This window comes from Rana temporaria, chromosome 1 (assembly GCF_905171775.1).
Source record: "Rana temporaria chromosome 1, aRanTem1.1, whole genome shotgun sequence".
Taxonomy (NCBI): Eukaryota; Metazoa; Chordata; class Amphibia; order Anura; family Ranidae; genus Rana; species Rana temporaria.
The window spans coordinates 318,822,085-318,842,001 of NC_053489.1; the positions used below are offsets into that span (position 1 = coordinate 318,822,085).

The 19,917-nt window shown below is 40.4% G+C and overlaps 1 protein-coding gene across 6 annotated transcripts in view; it reads left to right on the forward strand.

Annotated features, from left to right (window-relative positions):
* The window catches only part of SLC24A2 (solute carrier family 24 member 2), a 230,243-nt gene that overhangs the window by 97,703 nt on the left and 112,623 nt on the right, over nt 1-19,917 (forward strand). For all 6 annotated transcript variants that reach the window (XM_040359747.1, XM_040359738.1, XM_040359756.1 and 3 more), the window contains 2 exons: nt 9,937-10,059; nt 16,918-16,950. In XM_040359747.1, the coding sequence (XP_040215681.1) occupies nt 9,937-10,059; nt 16,918-16,950 (156 nt within the window). The remainder of the gene's footprint in view (nt 1-9,936; nt 10,060-16,917; nt 16,951-19,917) is intronic.

Consider the following 19,917-nt stretch of genomic DNA (forward strand, 5'->3'; position numbering starts at 1 on the left):
CGGAGCGGAATGTCTAGATAATTCCAGCAGACTTATTTTACAGATACAGCTTAGTCTACTGTAATGTTTCTAGCAATATCAGATTGTATCATTTTTATTTTATGCAGCATGAGAAGTTTTTATTTTTAGTATCAAAGACAGCCAACCTTGTTTCCTTTACGAATACACTGCATGTTTACCTGCAAAACATTAGCATGTGTAGGTGATGGTTTTTAAAGCTTAACTTCAGGTAGGCATTCAAAAAAAGCAGTGCAATACAGTTATGGTTTATGTATTTGAAATGCAACCAGTACCTGAATTTGACCTGATTTCAGACACTTGTAATCCTCTATAACAGGGTTCTTGAATTAAAATTGACAGATGTCCAGTCAGCAAAATTTTCTTTCTGGCAGAGGTCCGAATCTCCTTGGAGCTATAACACATCACAGTCCCCCCATACATCATCGTACCTTCAGCATACCTTTCACATCGTAGTCCCCTTTACATAGTCACCTCTTTAAAGCAGTCCCACAGTGTTCACAGTTCCCCTTCACATCAGTGCTCCCCTTTACATTGCAGTGACCCTTTACACATCACAGGGCCCCTTTACATAACACAGCCCCCTTAACATATCACAGTGCTCTTAACACAACACAGGGCCCATTAACACAACACAGCGTCCCTTAACATAACACAGTGTCCCTTAACATATCACAGTGCTCCTAACACAACACAGGGCCCATTTCCACAACACAGCACCCTTTAACATAACACAATTTCCCTTAACATATCACAGTGCTCCTAACACAACACAGGGCCCCTTTCCACAACACAGCACCCTTTAACATAACACAGTGCCCCTTAACATATCACAGTGCTCCTAACAAAACACAGGGCCCCTTTACACAACACAGCACCCCTTAACATAACACAGTGACCCTTAACATATGACAGTGCTCCTAACACAATACAGGGCCCTTTTACACAACATAGCACCCCTTAACATAACACAGTGTCCCTTAACATATCACAGTGCTCCTAACAAAACACAGGGCCCCTTTACACAACACAGCACCCCTTAACATAACACAGTGACCCTTAACATATGACAGTGCTCCTAACACAATACAGGGCCCTTTTACACAACATAGCACCCCTTAACATAACACAGTGTCCCTTAACATATCACAGTGCTCCTAACACAACACGGCGCCCCTTAACATAACACAGTTTCCCTTAACATATGACAGCTCTCCTAACAACACAGGGCCCGTTTACACAACACAGCACCCTTTAACATAACACAGTGCCCCTTAACATATCACAGTGCTCCTAACACAACACAGCACCGCTTAACATAACATAACACAGTGACCCTTAACATATGACAGTGCTCCTAACACAACACAGCACCGCTTAACATAACACAGTGACCCTTAACATATGACAGTGCTCCTAACACAACACAGGGCCCCTTTACACAACACAGCACCCCTTAACATAACACAGTGCCCCTTAAAATATCACAGTGCTTCTAAAACAACACAGGGCCCCTTAACATAACACAGTGCCCCTTGACATATGACAGTGCTCCTAACACAACACAGGGCCCCTTTACACAACACGACACCCCTTAACATAACACAGTGCCACTGATGTCATCCTCACAGCATACAGGGGCAGAAAGGAGCTGCAGATCGGGAATGAAGGGTGGGAGTCATTTCAAATTAACAAACTGGGAAATCACCCGCTTTTTAACATAATAACTTGGGCAGCACCTGCCCCAATCGGCAGCTCAGGAGAGGACACCCAGCCGTGGCAGTGGCAGGACAGGACTGTCTCTTAGTCCGGTTTTGGACCTAAGTTCGCCATTTAGTGACTGCTGCTCTATATGTAACACACTGGGGGAAGGAGGGACAGAATTAAGAACCAACCAGTTGTACTACATGCTAATTTACAGCCAGGAATATGTTGGTAGGAGGAGAGAGCAGTCTGCTGAGCTCATTAGACTGCTACTGCTGTCCAGTAACAGGCTGAGAGGCTAAATTGTGTTACATGACTGCAGCAAAAAAAGTCTGATTGCCAGGTTGGTGGTGCTGTTTGGATTGTGTAAATTCTCAGGACTGCATTGACCGAAATATAAATGTTTTGGCATATGAAGCAGCCCTGATATAGGAATTGAAGCTGTGTATTTTTAGCTATTTTAATGGAATTCTGATCTCAGTACCAGCTTTACCCACACCAACTTTTTTAGATGAAGTATTCCCATTACCTCTTTAATAGGAAGTAGGAAGTTGTTTGATTAAGACTTTTTTTGGGGTTTGGAGACCTTCCTTCTTGTGCAACATGTTTACATACCGTAAATCAGCCATATAATCCTTTGGGTATTTCTGGTACTATAGACTGCTTAGCATTAGCAATGTGGGTACACTTTAAGTGTAGTTCTTTAGAGTGTCCTTATATTTTACAGCCTATCTGCCGGAAGTTCGAATGTGCAGAACTTGCTTTATTTAATAATATTAATTGTAATGTGCTTCTTCTACGGACATGCTTTTGGACAGATATGACAGGATTCTTTTGTTTCCTAAACCTCTCCTCAAGTCGGACTAACCATTATCTTATCCCAACAGGGGACTTAACCACATTGCAGAGACACTAACTACTTCACCTGTGTATATGCGCACCTCAGTTTTGTGAGTGTGTCCCCTGTCTCCCAATTAGCTTAACAGGTGTAAGGAGCAACAGTTGTTCTGCTCTAGGTTTTTTTTCTATAGAAACAAAAAACAAATAATGTGAAAGCCTGCATGTGTTCTGTGTGGGGCTGTGTTCAAAGGCCCAGTAGTCTGTTTTAGTTCAGCATTGGCTAATAAAGTGATGCATTTGGGTCAGGTTTCTACTTTTGAGTGATTTTAGTGAGTCTCCAAGAGCCCGATGATGATGCACACACACAGCAGACAGCTGATGTCTTGAAGAGTGGATATACTGTATATGATCTCCACCTGCATGTTTGTAAGACTCTGTGGATATCTACAGTGTTAAAGGAGCACTACATCCAGTAAACAGAAGCTGTCAGCATACTTGTGTCTGTTTCAGTCTTCAAACTTGGGTGAATAAAAAGTAGTTTTACCCATGAAAAGTACAATTGGCATATCGTTGGTGGGATCAGCACCCTTTAAGGGGTCTGTGGAGGAACACTAGGCATGTTTATAATGAAGAACTACTGGCACAGAGATCCAGCAATTACCATCAGCCTGAGATTTGTGCCATGATAGTACAAAACAATAAACCTGCAATTATCACTTATGAAGGACATACACATACAGTATATGGATTTTCTTAATTGTAATAGAGGTTCTGATATTTCCATCATTTTTAATCAGTTAAGCCTCGTACACACGACCGAGTTTCTCGGCAAAAACGTCGCAAGTCGTGTGTACATTTTCGTCTAGGAAACTGTCGAGAAACTCGACGAGCCAAAAAGAGAGCAAGTTCTCTATTTCCTTAACGGGAATGGAGAAATTTGACTCGCCGAGTTTCTCGACGGCTTCACAAGGAACTCGATGAGCAAAACGATGTGTTTCGCCCGTCGAGTTTCTCGGTCGTGTGTACGAGGCCTAACTTATTTCAGTTATCAGTTTTCTATACATACAGTATTTCTTTTTTGGAGGATTTCTCCTGAGATCAATAAAATGAAACCAAATACAAACTGTCTACAGATCTTCAGATTAAGATCTCGGAAACAGACAAAAATAATGACACTTAGCCTGTCCCTACTTTCAGGTGCAGGTGCCACATCTTAGTAGAATCGTCTCTGTTGCTTCCCCCAATCTGTAGCATGTTGAATACAGTAGTTGGTGTTTCAAATAACTAGTGTGTGTATGTACATATTGCACCCAAAAGTTTTGCTTCTATCATTACCTTTGTCATTGCTTCTGAAACTTTGTGAATCATGGGTGCTCCTCTACATGTGGGTGGATGGACAAGTGAAGGGGTAGTTCTAGACTTCTCAGTAAAAGAGTTTTAAGTTGAGCTAAAGGCAGTAGATTTGTACAAGATGGGTACTACAGGTTGTTTTAAGGACAACAGAGAAACTATTGTAATTAATTTGTAGTGGACAGATTTTTTTTTTATCAAGCTAATTGTAATCCTAATGGTCATAACATATCACATTCAGTATACTCAATGAAGAGTTTAAATGTACTTGAAACAAACTTGTACTTGCAGAGCTGCTTTTTACACTGGATCAAATAACAAATTACATATGCATACTCTTTAACATTTGTTCCTTTGCCTGACCTTGCATCAGTGACTAAAAGGACCATTCACCTGTTCTTGCTGTAAGCCTAGAACTGGACTTCAATGATATGACCAACAGGAAGCCTTTACTTATGCCCCGTACACACGATCAGTCCATCCGATGAGAACGGACTGTTTGAAAAAACAATCGTGTCAGAACGCGGTGACGTAAAACACACAACGTGCTGAAAAAAACAAAGTTCAATGCTTCCAAGCATGCGTCGACTTGATTCTGAGCATGCATGGATTTTTAACCGATGATTGTGCCTACTAACGATCGGTTTTGTCCTATCGTTTAGGAATCCATTGGTTAACTTTAAAACAGACCATTCTCATCGGTTGAACCGATCGTGTGTACGCGGCATAAGTTTCCCCTTGGCTATAGATAATTGTGTTTGCATAGTTCATTTTACTTCTAAGGAAGTGTCCGGTGTAGTGTACGTGAACCTCTCGCACACCATTGAACTTGGGCGCCCGTGCAGTGGAGCACGCGCCTACAACATGCCTGGACAAGTTTATCTAAGTGGGAGGAGTCACCCTCCCCTGCGCGCCATCTACAGAGTGATTTCGCGCCAACTGGAAAAAAATATACCGCTCAACCACTAAAGAGAAGGGGGAAACACATGACAATGTCTACCTTCCTGCAATTGGGGGGTGCTATTCCGCGACTGAGGTCACCGACCCCATCTGCCGGGATTTTTGAGTATACTTGCACCATCTGGGGTGCCGGGGGACCGACACGGGTGTTCGTTTGTCTGCACAAGGACAGTTTGCCCTTTTATCTAGTCGAGGAACGGAGATGTTGGGCTTGATCTGCTCCTGCTGTGGGGATCCGTCCGTTACAGTTTAACCCTTTGCCCGATGCCAACGATGCCGGGCTTACTTATTTGTGGCCATGTCACCCACACAAGCTCCAAAGGAATACAGGGTGGATCTCATCACCGCCACTTTCACCGCGGAGGAAGAGCCAGCCTGGCCAGCACCCTCTCCTTCAGTAATACTTGTGGAGCCGAAATCTCAAGATTGGGACGTAGTTTCGGTGTCGTCCACCTTGATGGTCCCCTTGTTTGCCTCGTCACCTACTTCACTGGAGGTAAGCCGTGGGGAGGGTGGCGGCATTTGAATTGTCTGTGCCGAGAGCAGGCTTGCTCTCTATGTTTTGATATCCAAGGCCTGATGCTACAAGTCCTTCCTACTCATCAACCTTTTCCTCTACTGTTTGTCATGTTGATGTTGGCCTTGTTGGCCCTGGAATAAAGCATTAAAAACTCACACTACCTGCTGGACACTTGTTCTTTTATCCACACTCACAAGCATCACCACTAGACAGAAGAATTTGGTAACTTAATACGCGATCCCAAATCAACCAGCGGCTCCTTCGGGGGTAGTACTACACAAATTTTCATTTATTAAAATCACATTAACCTGCCTGGCGGTATTCCCGAGTCTGACTCGGGGTTAGATTTTCCTGCTGCGAGCGGTAACCCCGAGTCAGACTCGGGCTTGCCTCGCTAGATCCACAGGCATGGTTTACTTACCTTGTCCCTGGATCCAGCGATGCCACCGCGCTGGGTGAGCGAGCGGGACCTCGCTTGATTCACACAGTGCCTCCGTGTGACGCCGATCTCCGTTCCCTGCGATGTTACGACGCACGGGGACGGAGAACGGCGCCAAATTCAAAAAAGTAAACAAACACTTTACATACAGTATACTGTAATCTTATAGATTACAGTACTGTATGTAAAAAAAACACCCCCCCCCCTTGTCCCTAGTGGTCTGTCCTGTGTCATGCATGTCATTTTATATAATAAAAACGTTTCTTTCTCCCTGCAAACTGTAGATTGTCCATAGCAACCAAAAGTGTCCCTTTATGTCAAAAATAGTTTTAGATCAGCTAAAAAACAGCGATAATAAATTATAATCACTTGCAGAAATGTGCGATAGCGATTTGTGGGGAAATTCGTCATAAAAAAAAAAAAAGTAATGACAGCAACAATTCTGCAACTGAGCAAATTTCAGTGATTTTGATTTGATTACATTATTGAATAATTTTTATTATAATTATATTATTATTTGTTATAATTATTTATAATTATTTATTATATTATAATTTATAATTTTGTTTTTAAAAAAATGTCATACCCGGGATGCCTATTAGAATCTTGTTTGGTCAGATTTAAGTGAGTTATTTCTAAAAATTACAGACCTACAATATAAAACGCCAAATTTCCTTGCAAATAATGGTACCGCTTTCAGCATGTTTTTTCTGAAAGAATCATACCGCCAGGGAGGTTAATACAAACATTCCATTACATACTTCATACCTTATTCCCATTTACCTCTTTCTTATCCCTTTCTTCCATTGCTGTAGTTCCTTCCTACTTCCGTGCCTCCCTACCCTGAAGCTGTTGTCACATTTTCTATCCAATTTGCCCATATTTTCTTATAATTTTCCCCATTTCCTCTGTTATAATATGTCTCTTTATACAATGACAGATTATTGCTTATCACGTTTTTCCATTGCGCCACAGAGGGGGCTTCCACTTTTTTCCAATTTAACACTATGGCCTTTCTTGTGTAGAAAAGCAGCAAACCCACCTGTATTCTTTTTTCTCTGGGGGCCATAGTTTCCTCTACGAGTCCTAACAAACAAGTCCCTGCCTCCAGGTCATGTTGGACTAACGTTACTTCCTCAATTATTCTCAGGACCTCTCTCCAGAACCACCTTATCTTTGGACACATCCAGAATATATGTATAAAATTCCCTGGGATGCCTGCACATCTCCAACAGTTTTGAGGATTTGATGGAAATATTTTAAACAGTTTATACGGTGTATAGTAGCTCCTTTGTGTAATTTTAAATTGGATTAATTTGTCTTGAAGTGAGACTAAGATCTGAAATGGGAATTTTTATATCTCCCCCCAATTTTCTGATGACAATTTCGGAATATCCCTCAACCAACATTCACATAATTTATTTATATCTGGTGGTTCTGTTTTTACAAAATGGGTATAAAGAGTTGAAATCAACTCTTTTTCCTTTTTCTTTCTCACCAGTTGTTCTAGATCTGTGTACATTAGCTGCGGGATGCCATCAGGAAATTGTGCTACCAGGGCATGGACCAACTGTATATGTCTAAAAAAATCATTTCCTATTTGTTAATAACTCGTGTGACTGGAATAGTAAGTGAGAGAGTTCCTAATATATAGATCCACAGACAGCAATTAAAATCCATCCTCTAGGCCATAGTCCGTGTGAATGATTATTTGTCACCTAGGTTTCCCATCAATAATGGCCAGGGCTGCTGCCTCTCCCCTCTTCTCTGTGTTCTAATGGTGGAAAACTTTGCAGTAGCCCAGAGACAGAATCCAAATATCTCAGGCTTAACATTTGGTTCAACTCAGGCCAAAATATCCCTGCTCACTGATGATATGTTATTATGGGTAACCCAGACACACACATACATGCCTTCAGTTGTCTAATATTTTCCCCAGATATCACCTTATATTACTAAGCATTTGTTTTTCTAGAAATACCAACTGGTTTCACAATCTCTTATCAAAACTCTGGGTTTAGATCAAACAATCCATTACCTGCTTGATCTACAGGCTCAACCATGGATCGCGCCAGAACAGCGCAAGGAAGTCCATCTTCCGCAGGCCTTGCAAAACAAACCCTTGGCCTTTGGGACAGGGTCATCTCAAGCTTAAAAAACTTCGCATACAATGGTCCCAATAATTCCTTTGTTTGATAACCAGTTCTTCCCCCTTTTATAGTTCCTATTTGTTTATAATTGTTCATTTGGGGTATGGAACAAAGTAACCCATTGCAGATGAAATTAAAGACAGGCCAAGACATTTCTAATCAGTCAGGTACCATTCTGGGACTCCTTATAACAGATCACTGGCTCCTGTATAAACAGCTTTCTTATTTTCTTTATACAATAGACAGGAGTGAACTTCCCTCCTCGTGTCTTTTCAGAAGTTACATTCCAATCTCCTTAATTACAAAATCACCTGGGAGAGGGAACTGGATACCTGAATCAAACTTGAGGATTGGGAGAAAGCTTTCATACTCTCACATAACTTTCTATAGCCAGCAAAGCTCAAGAAAAAAAACTTTAAAATGATTGCTAGTTGATATAGATGTCCAGCCATCCTGCATTGTTTACTTATCATTTTCTATAACCTGTTGGCATTGTCAAGGCCCTAGTAGAAATATGACCCATATCTGGTAGGACTGTCCCCCTATTATAAGCTTCTGGAAATCTATTTTAACTATTTACTCCAACGTTATCTATGATTCCCATCTCTATAACGTTTGCCAAAAAAGACATTCTCTAAACCATAGGTGTCAAACACAAGGTCCGCGGGCCGAATCTGGCCCTCCAGGCCATTTCATGTGGCCCTCACACCTCTCCTGCAGCTGCAGGAGATCTCCAACCCTCCTCTGGTCCTACTCCAGACCCTTACTTTATGCTTTCAAGCAATGCATCCAGCTTCTTCCCAGCAGCAGCATAAGAAAAGGGGGGTGCACTGTGATATAAGGGAGAGTGGGGGACTCAACTTCTGATGGTGGGGTGGCTCTTGACATCTAATGTAAAGGGGAGGGGATGGGCTGCACATCTATTCTTACAGATACAACCGGCCCTTTTGAGGGCAATCATAATGTTAATGCGACCCACAATGAAATTGAGTTTGACACCCTTGAACCTTCCATCTTTCCTTTCCCCCTCCCCAACCTCTGACTCCAACTTTCCTCGTATGCTCTCTGACCCTACCTACTATCTTCACTTTCTGTATACTTTTCCACATTCCCTTCTGATGTGTATTATATGGCCAACATTAGATGGGTCTCTAATGAGACAAGTTTGCAAATCACCAATGATTCTTACACTGGTGGAAAATATGGAGAACTAAAAACATGCTACTATTAAACAGCAGAAGTAAATCTCGTTTGACATTATTTACTATATGTGCTTGTATCTCCATATGCCAGAAATACCTTGTTTCTTTATGCCTCTGTATACTATTTTCCACATTGTTCACCACTATGTGATTATTGCAAATGCTTTGATTGTCTCTCTTGTAGTCTTCAAATATAAATATAATGAACTAAGATTGAAAAAAAAATTACAAATGCTCAAAGTAAACCTGTCATGAGGGGAAAATAGTTGCCATTGTTTACCTTGTAAAAATGTTAGTTAACTGTCTATTAACTCAACCCACATATTTAAATCATGTATGATTTACCAACGTAGAACAAGTTTTCAGATCAAGAAAGAGACAACATTTAGATCTGCTTATCTGTATACAGCACTTGCTGTGGTTTGTCATTCAAAGTATTGAAGTTCAGGATGGCAGCCAGGCATCTACCATTTTAGAGAGGTTACCAATGGTAGCCACCATTTTTCTCATAGCGAGTTTAGTTTAAAGAAGTCTTGATAGCAGATTTTCAAATTAGCCCTTTACTCAGACCAAAGATAACACTTTATAGACATGTTTGGTCTTTATAGAAAAGATCTATTGTGAATGACTGTGAACTTTGTTCTTTAGGCAATGTACATTTTTCGTGTTCTTTACATTTTTTTAAGAGTTCTTGTTAGTTTACTGCATAAATACTTTACTATTACTGACTGTATTATCTACTGTTTGCTACAGGAACACAGAGAGCAGCCAAACATCCTAGTTCTTCAAGAAGAGTCAAGTACTCCACAAGAGCATGAAGGAGTAGCCATGAATATTCGACATGGAGATGTAAATGAAACTGCAGGGTTAAAAGAGGTAAGAGATATCCCCCCTTAGTTTAAAAGTTATGCAGTGATAAAGTAAAGCGTTATTGTGAGTTAGTTTGGACATTGCTGCCACCAACTTTAGGGTTGGGTCTTTTGAGGTACAGAATCCAAATAATCAGTCTTCACCAGGAACACTCAGATGGAGGTTTGGTTTTATCTATGTATTGCTCATTGCCATCAGGTTGTCCCCATTAGCCACAGATGACATGTAGGCTCAATACCAAAATGTTTAATTTCTATAGCGCTTTTTCTCCCTAGGGACTTAAAGCGGCTAGGAGTGAGGCAGTCATCTTAGATGAAAGTAGTAAAATTCAGCGCCAAATTTTTTTTTAAATTAAATAAAAAAATAGTAAACAAGCTGCTCCTCATATACAATACTGATTGCAATGGTTTAAAAGGAAAAATAGAGGGCGTTATACCACAAGTGATAAACCAATAAATCTCTTATAATCGTGATCACAAATATTAATGATCAATTAAGTGAAATAGAAACAACAATTATGTAAAATAAATAATGTCTCTGTGTCATAGATGGCCTCTATGACTTTAAGTCCCAAATAGAAATGTAGATAATAAGTAAGTAATTCAATCTTCTCATTTACTGTGCTCTTGATTAAGTGAAAGTAAATTGCCACCACCACACTTGAATCTTCTTGACACCCAAAATGTGCTGAAGAAAATGGATGCGCTTACCAGAACGAATTGACTACTTTAATTAAAAAGATAGTCAAATGAGCCTGAGCAGGACTGTGCCTGCACACATGTAGACAGGAAAATAGATGTGTAACCTCGTCCCCAGGAGTTCCAAATAGGGATATGTGGAAAAACCAGGAAAAGCCAATAGCGTGATATTGCTTTTATTAAAAAACTTAAAAACAAAGGAAAATCCAAATGACCTCTTACTGTAAAAGTGCCTACCTGGAAGTGTCTGCATCCCCAGTGCCGGGTAGGCACTTTTACAGTAAGAGGCCATTTGGCTTTTCCTTTGTTTTTAGTTTTAATAAAAGCAATATCACGCTATTGGCTTTTCCTGGTTGTTCCACATATCCCTATTTGGAACTCCTGGGGACGAGGTTACACATCTATTTTCCTGTCTACATGTGTGCAGGCACAATCCTGCTCAGGCTCATTTGACTATCTTTTTAATTAAAGTAGTCAATTCTTTCTGGTAAGCGCATCCATTTTCTTCAGCACATTTTGGGTGTCAAGAAGATTCAAGTGTGGTGGTGGCAATTTACTTTCACTTAATCAAGAGCACAGTAAATGAGAAGATTGAATTACTTACTTATTATCTACATTTCTATTTGGGACTTAAAGTCATAGAGGCCATCTATGACACAGAGACATTATTTATTTTACATAATTGCTGTTTCTATTTCACTTGATTGATCATTAATATTTGTGATCACGATTATAAGAGATTTATTGGTTTATCACTTGTGGTCTAGCGCCCTCTATTTTTCCTTTTCAGCCATCTTAGATGCATTCAACTGAGTCAATTGACCTACCAGAATGTCTCTGAAGAGTGGGAGAAAACAAGAGTCAGGGCTCAAGTCCTGCGGGAACGCGTGGGAACGGAGTTCCTGCACTTTTTTCACAGCAGGAACGCAGTTCCCTTTGCAGGACTAGAGCAGCCGAGCCGCCCAGGCCAATCCTTCACTAAGCGGCGATGCCCAGCTCGAGTCACTGTCTGCGGCAGGCGAACCTTAGTAATCCTTTATGTTACTGGCAGCTTCCTGTATATGGATTCATTTGTCATTGTTCCCAGGAGACATTGCCGAGGTCTGCCGCGAGTTATCGCGGGATTTAGAAAAAAACATGCGGTTTAGTAGTTATGCATATAAGCGTATCATTTTATTATTTTTTTTGGTGGGGGAGTGGATCTTGGGTGGGAGTTCCCACACTTTTTTCCCCAGGACTTGACCCCTGACAAGAGTACCAGAAGAAACCCACCTACAGGCATATGGAGAACACACAAACTCCATACAAATAGTATCCTAATCAGGATTCAAATTGAGGTCCCTAATAACAAAACAGGGTATAAAGTAGATATGGAATGATAAGTGAAATTAGCAAAAAAGATTTGGCCAGTACATGAGATGTTCAAGCAGAAAAAAAAAAAACAACACTCCAGATTTCCCATGTGCTGCAAGAGTAAGCAAAACACAGACAGTCGGCAAAATCCAGAATACAAACTAGATTAGAATTTGAATGCCAGCAGCAATCACCGAAAGTCAGCAGATAAAAAGGAGAAAAATAAGCTCTTTTACAGGGCAGATGCTATTTCTGGTGCTTACCTCGACAGGAGTAATAATTTACACTTGTAGATGAAGTAAGCAGAGCCCTATTCACATTTTTCATGAGGTGCAGGTGCAGTGTGATGCATTGAATACATGTTTTACATATATTACCATTTATCCCAATAGAAGAGGTGCTTTGCTGGAAAATGCACCAAAGATTTGTATATTTGAATGTAGTCTTAACCACTTCAACATTGGGCACTTTCACTTTCTGCCCAGGCCAGTTTTCAGCTTTCAGCACTGTCAAATTTTGAATGACAATTACTCAGTCATGCAACAATATGCCCAAAATACATTTTTATAATTTTTTTAGACAGATAGAGCCAGATCCTCAAACGAATTACGCCGGCGTATCTATGGTATCTACGTATTAACATAAAACACACCCCTATCACATACATTTGAATTGCGCGCCCTTACGCCGCCTAAGTTACACTACGCCGCCGTAACTTACGGCGGGAAATCTTTGAGGATACAAAAAAAGTAAGTTACGGCGGCGTAGTGTATCTGAGATACACTACGCCGGACGGAGAGAAGCGCAGCGCTTCGTGGATCTGGCCCAGAGAGCTTTCTTTTGGAGTTTTTTTTTTTTTTTTGCTAAATAAACAAAAAGACTGGAAATTTAGAAAAAAACAAGATTTTCTTAGTTTCTGTTATACAATTTTGCAAATAAGTAATTTTTCTTTTTCACTGATGTGGCTGCACTGATGGGCACTGACGAGCCTGCACTAAAGAAGCTGAACTGATGTGCATGAATGATGAGGCGGTACTGATAAGCACTGATGGGTATTAACAAGCTGCACTGATGGGCACTAATGAGGAGGCAGTCATAAAGCTTCACCGATAAGGTGACACTGATGGGCACTGATAAGCTGCACTCATGGGCACTGATAAGCTGCACTCATGGGCACTGATAAGCTGCACTCATGGGCACTGATGAGGCTGCACTGATTATCAGGGCACTGATAATCAGTGCCCTGATTTTGAGTATAAATGCTGTACTCACTGTGCCCTGACAGATCGTCTCCCTTTCCTCACACGCTGTCTCTGTGTGAGGTGACAAGAGCTGATAACCCAGAAAACTGCTATTTACATTGTGACACAGCTGATCACATGGTAAAAGGCCTCTGTGATTGGCCCTGTGATCTTTGATCAGCTGGGTCTAAGGCATACAGCAGTCACAGAGTTGTTGTTTTTTTTTTTAGGTGACTGACAGGGTTGCTTTAAACATAATGGAGTAGAGAAAGCCATAAATTAACATTTTTTTTAATCTGTGCAGCAATAAATGGTTCCAAATTAAAGGAATTCTGTCATAAGAAAAATATGGAAGCTGTCATTGCTAACTCCTCAGTCTAAAAATCCAAATCATGAAAAAGCGCTTGACCGGGTTCATTGGCTATTTCTAGAGAGAATGCTTCAACAATTTTCACCTTAGTATGCATTAAGTTGAAAAAACACGAGGGATTACAACCCATTTAAGTTGGCATTGGGACAGAGGCAGCTCCAGCTGGCTATTATATGGCGATATCTACATTTTATAAATAGATAAATGACTGTCACTGGGGTATTGCTCTATTGAATTTTTTTCCCACTAAAAGAAGTAAACATATTTTTAAAAGCATCAAGACATTATGTTACTTGATTTGTCCTGATGTATTTGCTAGACTTAGAAGTTATGATAAATTACATTTTTCTTCAATGCCTATAAAATTCTCATACTCGTGGAAGACTTAGTCAATATTGTTTTTCGGAAATTCAAAAAAGCTATACACTGTAGTTCTTGATTTCTTGGTGCCACTAAACAAAACAAATTGGTAAATTTGAAATTTAATGTTTTAAGTGTCAAACATGTTGTAACACTACTCAAATGGATTAATTGCATCAGCACACTATACAGAATGTTATGTATGTACTGCATTGATACCAAAAAGCAGTCTTTATTTGGACATCTTAATAGCTTAATTGGCCTTAGGGATTGCTATTCTTACAAGCCCTTTTGAGCTACTCAAATCCTTAGGCATGTGCTTTTCATATGCGGTATCTCCCTCATGGAAATACGCTTGATGCTTAAACACTATAGCCACTGTATTAAATATATCTAGGTGAAGTTTTTTTTATATAAATAGAAAATGTAAACATTGTCTTAACGTACACAGTATATGCTTATTACATAAACCCTACACAAAAAAATGATGTCTGATGCACAGCATACATGCACATAATGGGCCAGATCCACGTAGCCTGGCGCATTGTTGCGTCCGGCGTAGCGTATCTCTGATACACTACGCCACCGTAACTTTCAGCGTATTTTCCTTATCCTCAAAGAATATGCGCCGTAAGTTACAGCGGCGTAGTGTAACTTTGGCGGCGTAAGGGCGCGCAATTCAAATGGATGTGATGGGGGCGTGTTTTATGTAAATACGTCTTGACTCGACATAAATGACGTTTTTTTTAACGGCGCATGCGCCGTCTGTTGGGGTATACCAATGCGCATGCTCGAAATTAACCCGCAACAAGCCAATGCTTACAACGTGAACATCATTCTACGCAAAGCCCTATTCGCGAACGACTTAGGCAAACAACGTAAAAAATTCTAATTTTGACGCGGGAACGATGGCCATACTTAACATAGGATACACCTCATATAGCAGGGGTAACTATACGCCCAAAAAAGGCTTACGGAAACGACGTAAAAAAAATGCGTACATTTGTGGATTCGCGTATGTAGCTAATTTGCATACTCAACGGGGAAAGCGACGGAAACGCCACCTAGCGACCAGCGTAAAAATGCACCTTAGATCCGACAGCGTACTAAGATGTACGCCAGTCGGATCTAGCACAGCTTCAGGCGTATCTTGTTTTGTGGATACAAAACAAAGATACGCCGGAGCAAAATAGAAGTTACGCGGCGTATCAATAGATACGCCAGCGTAACTTCTTTGAGGATCTGGCTCAATATTTTTAAACCAACATACTGTAATTTCATTTTACAGGACACTAATGATAATAATGGTAACTATATTTTTCATTACTGATTTAACTTGCAAGGGTCAAAGTGTTACTAAATTTACTATAAAGTTTAGTAAATTTACTATACCAGTAAAAATACATTTGTTTTTAGAGGAAAGGTGTGGCACGCAAGCCTTGGGTCCTAACTTTAAAGCAAGCTATGCACACATTTGATGAGCGTATATTCATAAATTCCTCTGAAGAAATGGACACTGATCTTGGAGGCATGATAGGAAATTAAATCATCTTTAACCACTTGCTTACTGGGCACATATACCCCCCTCCTGCCCAGGCGAAATTTCAGCTTCCGGCACTGCGTCGCTTTAACTGACAATTGCGCGGTAGAGCTTTCTCTTGATGATATTTGATCACCTCTGCGGTTTTTATTTGTTGCGCTAAAAACAAAAAAAGAGCGACAATTTTTTTACTTTTTGCTATAATAAATATCCCAATTAAAAAAAAAAAAATTTAGGCCGATACGTATTCTTCTACATATTTTTGTTAAAAAATAAAAAAATCGCAATAAGCGACTGGTTTGCGCAAAAGTTATAGCACCTACAAAATAGGGGACATAATTATTATTTTTTTCATTATTATTATTTTTTTACTAATGGCGGCGATCTGCGATTTTTATTGGGACTGCGACATTATGGCGGACACATCGGACACTTTTGACACATTTTTGGAACCATTCACATTCATACAGCGATTAGTGTTATAAATATGCACTAATTACTGTATAAATGTGACTGGCATGGGAAGGGGTTAACACTAGGGGGCGAGGAAGGGGTTAAATGTGTACCCTGCATAGTGTTTCTAACTGTGGGGGAAGGGGACTGACTGGGGGAGGTGACCGATCTGTGTCCCTATGTACAACGGACACAGCATCAGTCTCCTCTCTCCCTGACAGGACGTAGATCTCTGTGTTTACTCTGTGTAACCGCCGATCGCGGGTGCCTGGCGGACATCGTGGCTGCCAGGCACGCGCATCGGCATCTCAGTGAAGCGGCGGGGAGCCGACGGCGCTCGCGCGCCCCCCAGTGGCCGCAGGAGCTGAGGATGTCAATTAAGAGCCATCTTGTGGCCGTCTTTTGTTAATAGGCTGGATGCCAAGTGGTTAAATAGGATGGGAGGCATCCAGTAGTTTACTAATGCCGCATACACACAATCAGGCTTTTGCCCGGCCAAAAGCACATTGGAATTCCGACGGAACATGTTCTATATTTAAACTCTGATGGAATTTATCGGAATTTCAGATGGAATTTCTCCAATGGGGCATACGTCTGGCTTTTTCCATTGGAAATTCCGATTGTGTGTACGCAGCATTAGAGACAACTGGATAGGACTGACACCATTACTTGTGGTTTTAGTTCTCAGAAGTCACTGTGTTGTCAGCCATAACAGGAAAATTGTGGCTGTATTTATGGCAGTTTAGCGTTTTTTTTTTTTACTTTTTCAAGGTTGTTGAGAGATAAAAACTAGAGTGATATGCTGCTCTTACATACATAATAAGGATGCATACTTTTTTTTTCTTTCAGACATGGACTGAGGCGGCTACATCCCCTACTAAGGTCAGTATTTCTCATAATACAGTATGTATAAAGATGATTTAAATTTGTCCCTTTCCACAACCTTTGAACGGCTTAGTTCCTCCTATTCAAGTGGCAAAAGCACAACTACTGTCACCTAGCCACTTTCGGGCAAAGAAACGTGGGCCACAAATGATTGTGCAGTTGAAGGCAAAGTCCCGCTGCTCACAGGTAAGTCAGTAAGGCTGTACAATCCAGCTGTGTAATCTCTGAGGTGGGGTGCATGCCCTGTCACTGCTACAGAATAGAGATGAGGGAAGAAATGGGATGGCTGCACTCCCACAAACATTGCAATTCAATTCAGCTTTATTCAATGGATCAATAAAAGCATTGGTAGATGAGCATACAGACAGGGGAGAAACAGGTTGATGCATTTCACATGATAAACGTGTTGTGTCAAAACCACATGTGGTTCAACCACTATATACACTAATATACTAGATTTCATGATAATACAGGTTTGTTCGATTAAGTGATTGCAACCATCATTCCCAGATTTATTTCCATTTAAAGGAAAAAGCAAAACATAATCCCAATAATGGACATCAAAATAAAACAAGAATGGAAACATAAATGTAGAAATAATAACAGAAAGACATATAAAAAACAAAAATGGAAACACTAAGAACATAAAGACTACAAAAAAATACAATAGTGGCATCAATGAGAGACTCAGTGGGTTACAAACTGTAAACATTACGATTATAAGTATACCCAAACAAAAAATAAAATAAATAAATCAAACCCAAAAGCAGGTCTCAATCATAATAGTGGGTCAGATCCCACTCAAAATTTAACTCTGTGGGTGTCTTAGTTTGGAGAGTAAATATCCATAAAACCTCCCGTTTACAGAGGATTCTGAAGATGTCCAACCAATATTCCAGAAGCTAGGTATTTCTAAACAGGGATACAAAACGCTAAACAAATTGAAGTCTTTCTCTGTTGCACCAGACCAGACTCTGAACTATTTCCCAAAGCAGTCCAGTGCAAAAAAAATTATAGAGATGTTAAAGTGTCACTAAAGGAATTTTTTTTTTAGCTAAATAGCTTCCTTTACCTTACTGCAGTCCTGGTTTCATGTCCTCATTGTTCATTTTTGCTTTGAAGTAGCTGTAATTCTACTGTGATCTCCACACTTCCTGGTTGCCTGTTTCCTTATAACCATCGTACTGGGAGATTTTCACTGTGGTCTAAGCTGTCATTACTGTGTTTCTAAAACTCCTCAGAACCAATCAGATTCATTTTAAAAACAAAACACTGCCCTGGATTTGTTTGTTTTTGTTCTGTGAGTCTTCCCGACTCACCTCTCACCCGGAACTTCATGTATGTACCTTTAAAACCGAAAGTAAACTAGAGGCACATTATATGATAGATTAAATTCAATTTGTAATCATTTTTAAAAGGAATCAGTTAACTTTTATGTCTCTATACCCTGTAAACAGTCATTTCAGCAAAAAAAAAAATTTCCTTTAGTGACCCTTTAAGCACATAACATAATTTAGTGTTGTAGATTGGCGAATGTTCCTCGGATTATTTCCTTTAGGTTTTAGTGTTTTGTAAAACAGCCAACAAATGCATGAATACGGAACCTTGTGCTAAATGTGAACACGCAGTGTCAGTTCAATGGAAAGCAAAGCTCCAGTAACAACATTTGGTGCACCTGTAATGTGGTTGCTAGAAAAGGGAAAAGGGAAAAGTCAAAGCACTTCTTCTGTTCTGGTAAACCCCATCCTTGAGGAGCTTTAGGGTACAGGGTTTGTAAATGTTACATTGCTGCTGGATCCTACCAGAGACATCTATCATTTGTTTTGTTTTAACCTACAGTATGTGTGAAGGAGTTACCCCCCCCCCCCCCCCAAATAAAAGTTCCCATGTCTACTCTTTTCTGTTTAAAGGGGTTGTAAAGGTAAAACAAAAAAACATCTCTAAATAGCTTCCTTTACCTTAGTGCAGTCCTCCTTTTACTTACCTCATCCTTCCATTTTGCTTTTATTTCTTCTGAGAAATCCTCACTTCCTGTTCTTCTGTCTGTAACTCCACACAGTAATGCAAGGCTTTCTCCCTGGTGTGGAAAGCCTCTTGAGGGGGAAGGGGGCGAGCAGGAGTGTCAGGACGCCCACTAACACACAGCTCCTTTTTCTATCTGCAAAGTAGAGAGTGTCCCCTCTCTCCTCAAGAGGCTTTCTCCACACCAGGGAGAAAGACTCGCATTACTGTGTGTAGTTACAGACAGAAGAACAGGAAGTGAGCATTTCTCAGAAAAAAATAAGGACATTTAAAAGCAAAATCAAAGAATGAGGTAAGTGAAGGAGGACTGCACTAAGATAAAGGAAACTATTTGGGGAAAAAATGTTTTACCTTTACAACCCCTTTAACCAAAGTCCATGTCTCTAAACATCCTGACAATTCTTTATTGAGCTGCTACATACTGTAGAGAGTCTTTGGTGCAGTAGAGCATATGGCAGAAGATAGTTTAAGGAGGGTAAGAGCTGAAACACATGGACAGAATATACACCAAACTTTCTACTTCATGGTGTATTTCATCCAATTAATTTTAAAGCTTAAAGTTGTTATAAAGCTTCGTTTTTTAAATTAAAATATGAAACATGTTATACTTAACTGCTCTGTGCAATGAACCTCCTCTATTGGATTCCTCTGTTGGCGATTTTGGCTCCTCCTCTTCTCTGTGTGCCGCCATAGGAAGCCACTTCTTATGGGGGCACACCTGTGGGCTTACTCCTGAGCTGAGCTGAGTGTGTTCACACACTCTCAGCTTCCAGGATTCAATTGACAGCAGCAGGAGCCAATGGCTGATGCTGCTGTCTCTGAGCCTGTGAGTGGGAGGGAGAGAATCAGCACTACTACAAACAGTCACAGTGCTGGATAAGGACTTATTATATTATAATTATTTAGGGAGGGGGGTAGGGGGAACGACTAGTGAAAAGTTTT